Source organism: Theropithecus gelada, chromosome 7b, assembly GCF_003255815.1.
Source record: "Theropithecus gelada isolate Dixy chromosome 7b, Tgel_1.0, whole genome shotgun sequence".
Lineage (NCBI taxonomy): Eukaryota > Metazoa > Chordata > Mammalia > Primates > Cercopithecidae > Theropithecus > Theropithecus gelada.
In genome coordinates this window covers 95503133-95517235 of record NC_037675.1, presented here as the reverse complement: position 1 = coordinate 95517235, position 14103 = coordinate 95503133, and the positions used below count along the sequence as shown (strand labels likewise).

General features: G+C 40.8%; 1 protein-coding gene across 1 annotated transcript in view; it reads left to right on the top strand.

The window, feature by feature from the left end:
- The first annotated feature begins 476 nt into the window (after window positions 1-476).
- Window positions 477-14103, top strand: part of DDX24 (DEAD-box helicase 24) — a 29520-nt gene continuing 15893 nt past the window's right edge. Inside the window, exons 1-2 of the mRNA XM_025392490.1 lie at window positions 477-603; window positions 1931-2647. Coding sequence (XP_025248275.1) covers window positions 1936-2647 — 712 coding nt within the window. The 5' untranslated portion in view covers window positions 477-603; window positions 1931-1935. The remainder of the gene's footprint in view (window positions 604-1930; window positions 2648-14103) is intronic.

Below are 14103 nucleotides of genomic sequence, written 5' to 3'. Positions count from 1 at the left end.
ATTACAATACAAGGAACACTCATCACAGGTCACCTTTGTAGCAGAGTACATCTCCCTATGATGGACGCGTACGTCCTCTTACTTTCGGGAACGCCCCACTCCGTCTACGAAGTAGCCGCACTTTCACCACTTTACTTAATAAACTTGCTTTTGCTTTGCTATGCGGACTCGCCCTGAATTCTTTCTTGCGCAAGATCCAAGAACCCTCTGTTGGGGTCTGGATCGGGACCCCTTTCTGGTAACAAAACTACACCAAAAATAAAAGAAAACACGTTACTGTGCGGTACCTGACAAAGTCTCTAGTCGGAGGGAGCACACAGAACTTCACCTTCTGTGGCCTTTCCCTAAGCGGGGAGGAGCAGAGCTGGAAGAGGAGGGGCCAGCGCCCCAAGCCAGCTCTCCCATCAGCACAGCTTTGGTCCGCGAGGCAGCCAATCAGATAGCTGAGTTTGCCATAGGGGTGGGACTTCCTCCGCAGCGCGCACGAGTACGTGTGTGGAGGTCCCGCCCCGGAACTGCGGTTGCTTCTGCAGCTGAGGTACAGCAGCGGTTTCTGAGGCTCCTGACCGGCGACCAACAGAGCTGCCGTGGCGTCTCCAGACGGTGAGTACCAAAACGAGCGGAGCTGGAGCCGACTCTGGAGAGGGGCTGAGGCCAGGAACCCGGGTTCCTGTCGCGGGTCTCTCTGCGCCGGTGGGTTCCCGGGTCCAGAGAGGGCGGCCGCCGGCCCAAGCGGTCCAACGGAGCTGCGCGCCATGGTCCCCGCGCCTTGGGCTCCTTGTCTGGGCATCAGGGCCTGACGGCCTCGGCTTCTCGGTTTCGTGCGCGCGTTCGTGCCTGAGACAAAGCGAGAGCGCCGCGCGAGACCGGCGTCACGAGGAAACAGAGGCCTTTCTACTCTGCCTGACGCTCCCCGTGTCCTCGCCCGGTTCGCGTGGCACCCCCCGCCCTCTCCTCGTTGAACCCCGCGTGTTTTTTTTTGCCGTGGCGCAGCGGGTCCGGCGGGCACCGTGTGCGAACGTGCTCTCCTCGCCGGGCGCCATGCTCAGCGGTTTTTGACGTGCGTCACTTTTTCGTAGTGGCGTATAACGATTCTGTGGGACAAATGTCCTCGTTATTCCCATTGTGCAGACGGGGAAATAGAGACTCAGAGATGGATACGTCCACCGCAGAGCCACAGCTGACGAGTGGTGGATCCGGATTTGAACCAAGATTTACCTTGGTCTTTTTCACGGAACCTGTTGTCTTCCTTGGGCTTTCTGAAAAGGGAAAACCTGGATCGAGTTCCACCCAAACGAGTTGGGCCTAAATGGCCATTAAGCCACTTAAAATATGATGAAAAAGCTGGATGGGTTTTAAGACGCTTGGCAAAGGAAGGGATGGTGGAGCAGGCATTTGCTCTCTCAGGCAAGGCTTGAGAAGGAAGCAAGCGCAATACGCTTTTAATAAAGCTCACCCCTCCTGCCCCCACAAGAAAAACCCCTCAGATTCTTACTCTGCCTTCAGAACGGCTTATGTGTGGCAGGCTTCATCTTCCGTGCTTTATATAATTTCCTTTATTTACACAAAATATATAACTTAGATATTGTTAGGTACTCTCCTCCCTTTTTATAGATGAGAGCACTGAAGTTCAGAGAGGAGTGGGTGGCACTATCCAAGGTCACACACGCAGTAAGTGTTGAATTTGGAATTCAAACCAGGTCTAGCTCATACGTCTTTGTTCCATCATATGTGTACCCTGTGTTTCGGGCAAAGCTGTCTGTTGTGTGGTATTTCCTTCTTTGTTCATCTCTAGGTGGGAGCAACTGTGTGATAGCCGTCTTTGTATCCTCAGTTCTTTGTAGGGCCTAGTTGCTTAGAAAATATTTGTTGCATCAGAACCCTCTGCTTCTCAGACACCAACCTAATAGAACATGTATCTCCTTTTCAGCAACCATGAAGTTGAAGGACACAAAATCAAGGCCAAAGGCATCAAACTATGGCAAATTTCAGACAAAGGGAATCAAAGTTGTGGGAAAATGGAAGGAAGTGAAGATTGACCCAAATATGTTTGCAGATGGACAGATGGATGATTTGGTATGCTTTGAGGAATTGACAGATTACCAGTTGGTCTCTCCTGCCAAGAATCCCTCCAGTCTCTTCTCAAAGGAGGCACCCAAGAGAAAGGCACAAGCTGTTTCAGAAGAAGAGGAGGAGGGAGAGTCTAGCTCACCAAAGAAAAAGATCAAGTTGAAGAAAAGTAAAAATGTAGCAACTGAAGGAACTACTACCCAGAAAGAGGTTGAAGTCAAAGATTCTGAGCTGGAGGCCCAGGGAGATGGTATGGTTTGTGATGATCCGGAGGCTGGAGAGAAGACATCGGAAAACCTGGTCCAAACTGCTCCAAAAAAGAAGAAAAATAAAGGGAAAAAAAGTTTGGAGCCTTCTCAGAGCACTGTTGTTAAGGTGCCCAAAAAAGTGAAGACATGGATTCCTGAAGTTCATGATCAGAAGGCAGATGTGTCAGCTTGGAAGGACCTGTTTGTTCCCAGGCCGGTTCTCCGAGCACTCAGCTTTCTAGGCTTCTCTGCACCCACACCGATCCAAGCCCTGACCTTGGCACCTGCCATCCGTGACAGACTGGACATCCTTGGGGCTGCTGAGACAGGTAAGGGCAACTCCGGCCAAGGCAGGATTGCTTCTGGATTGAGCCCATAGCTAATAATAAGCCAGATAATTGGGAGAGAGAAGAATGTTGAGAACATAACCACAAAAGCAACGCTGAATAAAGGTGTTTAGAAGTCAGCCCCCTCTGGTTTGAAATACGCTCTTCCTGAATGGTACCCTAGCCATCACTTTTATCTCTCTCAGCTCTATAGACCCCATTATCAACCAAATGGAGATAACATTTTCTACCTCTTGCATTTCTGTGAGGGTTAAATGCTACAGTAAGCTAAAGCTTACACTGTGCATTGGAAGTGGTCTGCAAATGGTAGTTTCTCCTGTTCTTGAGCCTTTTCTGAATGACTCATAGGGGTAAGGTAAGGCTAAGATCAGCCCTCTGGAGAGGTAGATCTTCATGAGTATAAGGAAGAACTGTCTAATTCTCAGGAGTTGTGCAAAGGTGAAAAGGGTTGCTGCTTTGGGAGTTGATGAATTTCTTGTCATTGGAAGGATTTGAGTGTGGTAGATAGTCATTGGGTGGATTTTATAAACAGATTCAGCTATGACGTGACTGTTAGGACTAGGCTGTGTGAGGTTCCTGCAAGACTTTTGGAAGCAACGACAGGTTGGCTTTGCTGGATAACTAGACTACTGACTTGGGGGAGGAACTAGTACTGCCTGGAACTATTGGTCTGTTTAGACCAGCAGTGTCCGTTAGAAATACATATAGTCATCTCTTGATATCCATGGAGGATTGGTTCCAGGACCTCCCTTGGATACCAAAATCCAGGGATGCTCAAGTCTGATATAAAATGGTGTAGTGCTTGCATATAAGCTATGCACATCCTCCTGTATATTTTAAATCATCTCTAAATTACTTACAATACCTCATACAATGTAGGTCTTATGTAAATTGTTACACCGTATTGTTTAGGGAATAATGACAAGAAAAGTCTGTACGGTGTTTAGTACAGATACAGTTTTTTTTTTTTTTACCCCCTGAATATTGTCGATCCCCAAGATGCGGAACCCACGGTTACAGAACGGTGATTGTATAATGTAAAACACATGTGTAATTGAAAATTTACTAGGAGCCACATTTTTTAAAAGTTAAAAAAAACTAGTGAGATATTTTACATTTTCTTACTAAATTTTTAAGTAATAAATTACTTAAACTTTTAAACAATTTTAAAATTTTAATTAATTTTTAGTAATAAATTACTAAACTTGCAGCACATGTCAGGTTAGAGTAACTACATTTTAAGTGTTCAATAGACACGTTGTGCTTTGGGTTTCTGAAACAGTGGTCAGGAAACTCTTGATGAGGTTCTGTGACAGTCATATAGGTGGAAGAGTGAGGAACCCACAGGAAAGGGGAATGGAGATTATAACTTAGAACATTTACTGAGCATTTAAGATGTGTCATGCACTGTGTTAAGTGCTTTATGTTGATGAGGTCGGTTGTCACAACCACCCTGAGGTAAGTACCATTATTCCCATGTTACAGATGAGAAAACTCAACCTCACAGAGCATAGACAACTTCCCTAAAATTACACGACTGAAATGGTAGTGTCTGGATTCCAGGCTAGTTCTGTGTGTTGTTAAGCATTCTGCTACACTGCTTTGATATGTGCAGCAGAGTCCTGGAAATAAGTCCCTGGAAGGCAGAAACAAGGTTTATGTGAGCCATTGTGGCCAGAGATTGACATTTGGATTTATACCACAGTTCCTGTCAGGTTGTGAATCTACAAGTCCAGAATTCAAAACGACTTGGATAAGTCATCCATTTGGGGCTATGAACAGACCATTGCCCATGCAATAACGAATAGAACCTTAAACAATGTGGGGACTGGGGCACCGGTCCCCCATGCAGTCAAAAATCCATGTATAATTTTGAACTCCCCCCAAACTTAAAATAGCCTATTTTTGGCTGGATGCCTTACAGATAACATAAGCAGTCTATTAGCATATATTTTGTATTATATACTTTATTTTTACAGTAACATAAACTAGAGAAAAACTGTTACTAAAATCGTAAGGAACAGAAAATGTATTTGCTATTCATTAAATGGAAGTGGATCATCATAAATGTGTTCATCTTCATCTTTACTGTGAGTAGGCCGAGTAGAAAGAGGAGGGGTTGGTCTTGCTGTCTCAGGGGTGGCTGAGGTGGAAGAAATTATGTGGTATAAGTGGACCCCCACATTCAAATTTGTGTTCAAGGGTCAACTGTATATCCATTACCCCCAAAAAGATGCCCTGGTTTTTTTTGTAATCCCTCCCTCCCTCAGTTCTTGTTCCTCCTCAGGCAACCACTGATAGGCTTTCTTGGGCGTTCTGTCACTATAAATTAATTTGCATTTTTTTCTTTCACACACACACACACACACACACACACACACACACACTCTCTCTCTCTCACTCTCTCTCACTCTTCTCTCTCCCCCGCCCCTTTTTTTTTTTTGGAGACGGAGTCTCACTCTGTCACCCAGGCTGGAGTACAGTGGTGCAATCTCGGCTCAGTGCAACCTCCGCCTCCCGAGTAGCTGTGCCTGCCACCATGCCCGGCTAATTTTTTTTCATAGTTTTTGTAGAGATGAGGTTTCACCATGTTGGCCAGGCTGGTGGTGAACTCCTGACCTTGTGATCCGCCCACCTCAGCCTCCTAAAGTGCTGAGATTACAGGTGTGAGCCGCCACGCCCGGCCCTATACTCGGTCTTTAATTTTATTTTAGACTTTTAAAATTTTAGTATTATTTCCTTGTCATTTGAATTTGCATTTCCCTAGGGACTAGCAATGTTGAGCATTTTAGCATATGCTTATTTGTCTATTCAATTATTTTACCCATTTTAAAATTGGGATGTTCTGTTGTAGAGTTTTGGGGTTCATTATGTGTTCTAGATACATGTCCTTTATCAAATGTGAGATTTGCAAATTTTTCTCCCAGTTTGTGGCTCACCTTTTCATTCTCTTAACAGTGTTTTTCAAAGAGCAGAAGGTTTTATTTTTATGAAATCCAAATTAGCCTTGTCTTTTATTAATTTATGCTTTTGGTGCCTTTGGTATTTTATCTAAGAATCCTTTGCCTAACTCAAGATCACAAAGATTTCTCCTGTGTTTTGTTCTAGAAGTGTTAATAGACTTAGGTTTTATGTTTTGGTCTCTAATCCTTATTGAGTTAACTTTTATTTAGAGTGAGAAGTATGGATCAAAGTTTGTGGGTTTTTCTGCATATGGCTGTCTAATTATTCCAGCACCATTAGTTGAAAAACTATTCTTTCTCCACTGAGTTGACTTTGCGTCTTTGTTGAAAGTCTGTGACCATATAGGTGTGGGTCTTCCTCTGGAGTCATTGTTTTCCGTTGATCTGCTTGTCTAGTCTTTATGTCAGTTTCTTACTCTCTTGGTTATAGTAGCTTTATAAAAAGTCTTAAAGGTAGTATAAGTCCTCTTTGTTTTTTTTTTTTAAGTTATTTTGACTGTTGTAGGCATTTGCCCTCCCATATGGATTTTAGAATCCGTTTAATCAATTTCTACAAAAAAAGGAAGCTGATATTTGGATTGGGATTCTGTTGATTACAGAGCAAATTGAGGATAGATGACATCTTAACAATATTGAATTTTCCAGTCTATGAATATGGTATCTCTCCATTTCTTTCTCAGCAATGTTTTATAATTTTCAGTATATAGATTTTTCACATCTTACGTTAGATTTATCCTTAAGCATTTTGTATTTTTGATTCTATTGTAAATGGTAATTTAAAATTTTTTATTTCCAATTGTTTGTTGCTAATAAGTAGAAATATGATGGATTTTTGCATATTGATCTTGTGTCCTGCAACTTAGTACCACCAAGTAGTTTTCTGAGGATTCCACAGTATTTTCTGCAAAGATGATCATTATCCTGTCTTGGATGCCTTTTATTTTTCTTGTGGTATTGCAGTGGCTAACACCTTTAGCAGAATTTTGAATTGTAGTGGTAAAGTGGGCATTATTGCTTTGTTTTTGATCTTTTGGGGAAAACATTTAGTCTTTCACCATTAAGTCTGATCTTAGCTGTAGGTTTTTTGTAGATGGTTTTTATCTCGTTGAGGAAGGTCTCTTTGATTTCTCATTTGCTGAAAGGTTTTATCAGGGATGGATGTTGGATATTTTTCAAATGGTTTTTTACTGCATGTATTGAAATACGTGGTTTTTCATTTTTAGTCTGTCAGTATGATGAATGACATTTTCAAATACAAAATTAGACTGACATTCCTGGGATAAACTGAACTTGGTCACAATATACCAATGTATTTATATATTGTTGGATTTGATTTGCTAAAATTTTGTTGAGAATTTTTGAATTTAGGTTCATGGGATATTTGTAGTTTTCTTGTAATGTTTTTGGTGTTGGAATCAGTAATATAGCTTCAGAATGATTTCTGAAGTATTCTGTTCAGTTTTCTGAAATAATTTGTATAGGATTGACATTTTATCCCCAACTTAAATGTTTGGTAGAATTCATCTGGGCCAGCACTTGTCTTTGTAGGAAGATTTTTGACTACAAATTTACTTTGTTTAATAGATTAGAGATATTTGTGTTCGTTATTTTTTTTTCTTTCTCTTTTTTTTTTGAGATGGAGTCTTGCTCTGTTGCCCAGGCTGGAGTGCAGTGGCGCGATCATGGCTCACTGCAGGCTCTGCTTCCCGGTTTCACGCCGTTCTCTTGCCCCAGCCTCCCAAGTAGCTAGGACTACAGGCGCCCGCCACCATGCCTGGCTGATTTTTTGTATTTTTAGTAGAGACGGAGTGTCACTGTGTTAGCCAGGATGGTCTGGATTACCTGACCTCGTGATCCGCCTGCCTCGGCCTCCCAAAGTGCTGGGATTACAGGTATGAGCCACTGCGCCTGGCCTCTTATTTTTTTCTTGAGTGACAATTTTCTACTTGCGGTTCTACTAGTTTTTGCTTCATGTATTCTGACGATCAGTTTATGTGAATAAATGTTTTATGGATTAAAACATTAGATTGTTACATCCTCTAAATGAATTGGCTTCTTATCATTATGAAATGGCCCTCTTTCTCTTCGGTAATATTTTTTGTTCTAAAATGTACTTTGATATTGATGCAGCCAGTCCAGCTTTATTGATTAATGTTAGCATGGTGTGTGTTTTTCCATAGTATTACTTTCCCTTATTTATATCTTTATATTTAATGTGAATTTCTTATAGGCAGCATATAAATGCATCTTGCTGTTTAATCAGACAGTTTCTGTCTTTCAGTTGAATTATTGAAGCCAGGCATGGTCGCTCACATCTGTAATACCAGCATTTTGGGAGGCCAAGGCAGATGGATCACTTGAGGCCAGGAGTTCGAGACCAGCCTGGCCAACATGGCGAAACTGTCTCTACTTAAAATACAAAAAAAATAGCCAGGCGTGGTGGCACATGCCTGTAGTCCCAGATACTTGGGGGGCTGAGCCACAAGAATTGCTTGAACCCAGGGAGTGGAGGTTGCAGCGAACCGAGATCGTGCCATTGTACTCCATCCTTGGTGACAGGATCTCAAAAAAAAAAAAAAATTATCAAGTTATTGAAATTATTTATATTTAATGATTATTTGTAATGGCTGGGTTTACGTATTTATTTTTTGACTGATAGCATACCTGATTTATTTTTTTCACATTTCTGTTTTTTAAAATTTTCCTTTTCTGTGTTTAGATGTTTATTTTTAAAATTTATTTTTCCATAAGTTATTGGGGTACAGGTGGTATTTGGTTACATGAGCAAGTTTTTTTGGTTTTTTTTTTTGAGACGGAGTCTTGCTCTGTCACCCTGGCTGGAGTGCAACAGTGCGATCTCGGATCACTGCAACCTCCATCTTCCGGGATCAAGCTGTCTTCCTTCCTCAGTCTCCCAAGTAGCTGAACTATAGGCATGTGCCACCACGCCAGGCTAATTTTTGTATTTTTAGTAGAGACAGGATTTCACCATGTTGGGCAGGCTGGTCTTGAACTCCTGAACTCAAGTGATCTGCCTGCCTCGGCCTCCCAAAGTGTTAGGATTACAGACATGAGCCACCGTGCCAGTTTAGTGGTGATTTGTGAGATTTTGGTGCACTTACCACCCGAGCAATATACACTGCACCATATTTGTAGTCTTTCATCCCTCGCCCCCCTTTCATTCTTCCCCCCAAGTACCTGGAGTCTGTTGTATCATTCTTATGCTTTTGTGTCCTCATAACTTAGTCCTGCATATCAGTGATAACTAGGATGTTTGGTTTTTCCATTCCTGAGTTACCTTGCTTAGAATAATAGTCTCCAATCTCATCCGGGTCACTGCAAATGCTGTTAATCCATTCCTTTTTATGGCTGCGTAGTATTCCGTCCTAAATATACCACAGTTTGTTTATCTACTCGTTGATTGATGGGCATTTGGGTTGGTTCCACAATTTTGCAATTGTGAATTGTGCTGTTATAAACATGTGTGCATCTTTTTCGTATAATGACTCCTTTTCCTCTGGGTAGATACCCAGTAGTGGGATTGCTGGATCAAATGGTAGCTCTCCTTTTAATTCTTTAAGGAATCTCCACACTGTTTTCCATAGTGGCTATACTAGTTTACTTTCCCACCAGGACGTAAAAGTGTTCCTTGTTCACCACATCCATGCCAACATCTGTTTTTTTGTTTTTGTTTTTGTTTTTGAGTCAGAGTTTCGCTCTTGTTGCCCAGGCTGGAGTGCAGTTATGCAATCTCGGCTCACTGCAACCTCTGCCTCCTGGGTTGAAGCAGTTCTTCTGCCTCAGCCTCCCAAGTAGCTGAGATTACAGGCGTGCGCCACCATGCCCGGCTAATTTTGTAGTTTTAGTGGAGACGTGGTTTCTCCATGTTGGTCAGGCTGGTCTCAAACTCCTGACCTCATGTTATCTGCCCGTCTCAGCCTCCCAAAGTGCTGGGATTACAGGCATGAGCCACTGCGCCCGGCATTCATTCATTCATTCAAGTCAAAGCCTCACTCTGTTGCCCAGGCTGGAGTGCAATGGCACGATCTTGGCTCACTGCCACCTCCACCTCCCGGGTTCAAGCGATTCCCCCGCTTCAGCCTCCTTAGTAGCTGGGATTACAGGTGCCTGTCACCATGCCCGACTAATTTTTGTATTTTTAGTAGAGATGGGGTTTCATTTGTTGGCCAGGCTGGTCTCGAACTCCTGACCTCAGGTGATCTGCCCACCTCAACCTCCCAAAGTGCTGGGATTACAGGCGTGAGCCACCGTGCCTGGCTGCCAACATCTACTGTTTTTTGATTTTTTGATTATGGCCATTCTTGCAAGAGTAAGGTGGTATCGCATTGTGGTTTTGCTTTGCATTTCCCTGATCATTAGTGATGTTGAGCACTTTTTCATGTGTTTGCTGGCCATTTGTGTATCTTCTTTTGAGAATTGTCTTATTTATGTCCTTAGCCCACTTTTTGATGGGATTGTTTTTTTCTTACTGATTTGTTTGAGTTTGCTGTAGATTCTGGATATTAATCCTTTGTCAGATGTATAGATTGTGAAGATTTTCTTGCACTCTGTGGGTTGTCTGTTTAGTTTGCTGACTGTTCCTTTTGCTGTACAAAAGCTCTTTAGTTTAATTAGGTCCCAGATATTTATCTTTGTTTTTATTGCATTTGCATTTGGGTTCTTGGTCAGGAAATCCTTGCCTAAGCCAGTGTCCAGAAGGGGTTGTCCAGTGTTATTTTCTGGAATTTATATAGTTTCAGGTCTTAGGTTTAAGTCCTTAATCCATCTTGAGTGGATTTTTGTATAACGTGAGAGATGAGGATCCAGTTTCATTCTTCTATAGGTGGCTAACTAGTTATCCCAGCACCATTTGTTGAAAAGGGTATCTTTTCCCCACTTTATGTTTTTGTTTGCTTTGTCGAAGATCAGTTGGCTGTAAGTATTTGGGTTTATTTTTGGGTTCTCTATTCTGTTCTATTGGTCTTTGTGCCTATTTTTATACCAGTATCACTCTGTTTTGGTGACTATGGCCTTATAGTATAGTTTGAAATCAGGTAGTGTGATGCTTCCAGATTTGTTCTTTTTGCTTAGTCTTGTTTTGGCTATGCAAGCTCTTTTTTAGTTCCATATGAATTTTAGAATTGTTTTTTCTAATTCTGTGAAGAATGATGGTGGTATTTTGATGGTATTGCATTGAATTTGTAGATTGCTTTTGGCAATAGAGTCATTTTCACAATATTGATTTTACCCATCCATGAGCATGGGATGTGTTTCCATTCATTTCTGTCATCTATGATTTCCTTCAACAGTGTTTTGTAGTTTTCCTTGTGGAGGTCTTTTGATTCCTTTGTTACATTCCTAAGCATTTGTTTTTTTTTGTTTTTTTTGTTTTTTTTGGCAACTATTTTAAAAGGGATCGAGTTCTTGATTTGATTCTCCACTTGGTTGCTGTTGATGTATAGAAGAGCTACTGATTTGTGTACATTAATCTTGTATCCGGAAACTTTGCTGAATTATGAGTTCTGGGAGCTTTCTGGAGGAGTCCTTAGGATTTTCAAGGTAAACGATCATATCGTCAGCAAACAGTGCCAGTTTGACTTCCTCTTTACTGATTTGGATGCCCTTTATTTTTTTCTCTTGTCTGATTGCTCTGGCTAGGACTTCTAGGACAGTGTTGAAGAGGAGTGGTGAGAGTGGGCATCCTTGTCTTGTTCCAGTTCTCAGAGGGAATGCTTTCAACTTTTTCCCATTCAGTATTATATTGGCTATGGGTTTGTCGTAGAAGGCTTTTATTACATTAAGGTATGTCCCTTGTATGCAGATTTTGCTGAGAGTTTTAATTGTAAAGGGATCCTGGATTTTGTCTGATGCTTTTTCTGCATCCATTGGGATCATGTGATTTTGGTTTTTAACTCTGCTTACATGGTATAACACATTTATTGACTTGCATATGTTAAACCATCCCCGCATCCCTGGCATGAAACCCACTTGATCATGGTGGATTAACTTTTTGATATGTTGTTGAATTTGGTTAGTTAGTATTTTGTTAAGGATTTTAGGATCTATGTTCATCAGGGATATCGGTCTGTAGTTTTCTTTTTTGGTTGTGTCCTTTCCTGGTTTTGGTATTAGGGTGATGCTGGCTTCGTAGAATGAATTAGGGAGGGTTCCTTCTTTCTCTATCTTGTAGAATAGTGTCAAAAGGATTGGGAACAGTTCTTCTTTGAATGTCTGGTAGAATTCTACTGCAAAACCTTCTGGTGCTGGACTTGTTTTTGTTGGTAGTTTTTTAATTACCATTTCAGTCTTGCTGGTTGTTATTGGTCTGTTCAGGGTATCTGATTCTTCCTGACTTAAGCTAGGAGGGTTGTTTTTTTTCCAGGAATTTATCCATCTCTTCTAGGTTTTCTAGTTTATCTATGTGAAGGTGTTCATAGTAGCCTCGAATGATCTTTTGTAATTTCAGTAGTGTCAGTTGTAATAGCTCCTGTTTCGTTTTTTAGTGAGGTTATTTTGATTTTCTCTCTTCTTTCTTAGTTAATCTTGCTAATGGTCTATCAATTTTATTTATCTTTTCAAAGAACCAACTTTTTGTTTCATTTATCTTTTGTTTGTTTGTTTGTTTCAATTTCATTTAGTTCTGCTCTGATCTTGGTTATTTCCTTTCTTCTATTGGGTTTGGGTTTGGTTTGTTCTTGTTTCTCTAGCTCCTTGAAGTGTGACCTTAGATTGCCTGTTTGTGCTCTTTCAGACTTACTGATGTAGCCGTTTAGGGCTATGAACTTTCCTCTTAGTGTCACCTTTGCTGTATCCTAGAGGTTTTGATATGTTGTGTCGTTATTGTCATTCAGTTTGAAGAATTTTTAAATTTCCATCTTGATTTCGTTTTTGACCCAATGCTCATTCAGGAGCAGGTTATTTAATTTTCATGTATTTGCATGGTTTTGAAGGTTCCTTTTAGAGTTGATTTCCAGTTTTATTCCACTGTGGTCTGAGAGAGTGCTTGATGTCATTTCACTTTTCTTAAATTTATTGAGGCTCGTTTTATGGCCTGTCATATGGTCTGTCTTGGAGAAAATTCCATGCACTGTTGAATAGAAGTGTATTCTGCGGTTGTTGGATGAAATGTTCTGTATTTATCTGTTAAGTCCATTTGTTCCAAGGTGTAGTTTAAATCCATTGTTTCTTTGTTGACTTTCTGTCTTGATGACCTGTCTAGTGCTGTCAGTGGAGTATTGAAGTCCCCCACTATTATTGTGTTGCTGTCTGTCTCATTTCTTGGGTTTGTTAGTAATTGTTTTGTAAATTTGTGAGCTCCAGTGTTAGGTGCATATATGTTTAGGATTGTGATATTTTCCTGTTGGACAAGGCCTTTTGCCATTATATAATGTCCCTCTTTGTCTGTTTTAAGCACTGTTGCTTTACAGTTTGTTTTGTCTAATATAAGAATAGCTACCCCTGCTTGCTTTTGGTGTCCATTTGCATGAAATGCCTTTTTCCACCCTTTTACTTTAAGTTTATGTGAGTCCTTATGTGTTAGATGAGTCTCCTGAAGGCAGCAGATAGTTGGTTGATGAGTTCTTATCCATCTGCAGTTCTTTATCTTTTAAGTGGAGCATATTGGCCATTTCCATTCAATGTTAGTATTGAAATGTGAGGTACCCTTGCGTTCATCATGCTCTTTGTTGCCTGTGTACTTTAGTTTTGTTTTTTCTTTTTACTTTTTAACTTGTATTTCTGCGTCCTGTGTGATTTTTACTTTATACTTTAAAGAGGTTGTTCTGATTTGATATATTTCCAGGGTTTGTTTCAAGATTTAGAGCTCCTTTTAGCAGTTCTTATTATAGTGGTGGCTTGGTAAATGGCAAATTCTCTCAGCATTTGTTTATCTGAAAGCGGTTGTTTATTTTGTGTATCTTTCCTTCATATATGATGCTTAGTTTTGCTGGATACAAAATTCTTGGTTGAAGATTGTTTTGTTTGAGGAGGTTGAAGATAGGGCCCCAGTCCCTTCTAGCTTGTAGGGTTTCTCCTGAGATGTCTGCTGTTAATCAAATAGGTTTTCCTTTATAGGTTATCTGGTGCTTCTGTGTCACAGCTCTTAAAATTCTTTCCTTCATCTTAACTTTGTATAACCTGATGACAATGTGCCTAGGCGAAGATCTTTTTGCAGTGAATTTCCCAGGTGTTCTTTGTGCTTCTTTTATTTGGATATCTAGGTCTCTAGCAAGGCTGGAGAAGTTTTCCTCAATTATTCTCCCAAGTATGTTTTCCAAGCTTTTGGCATTCTCTTCTTCCTCAGGTATACCAATTATTCTTAGGTTTGGTCATTTAACATAATCCCAGACTTCTTAGAGCCTTTGTTCATTTTTTCTTATTCTTTTTTCTTTGTCTTTCTTGGATTGGGTTAATTTGAAGACCTTGTCTTTGAGCTCTGAATTTCTTCTACTTGTTCAGTTCTATTGCTGAGACTTT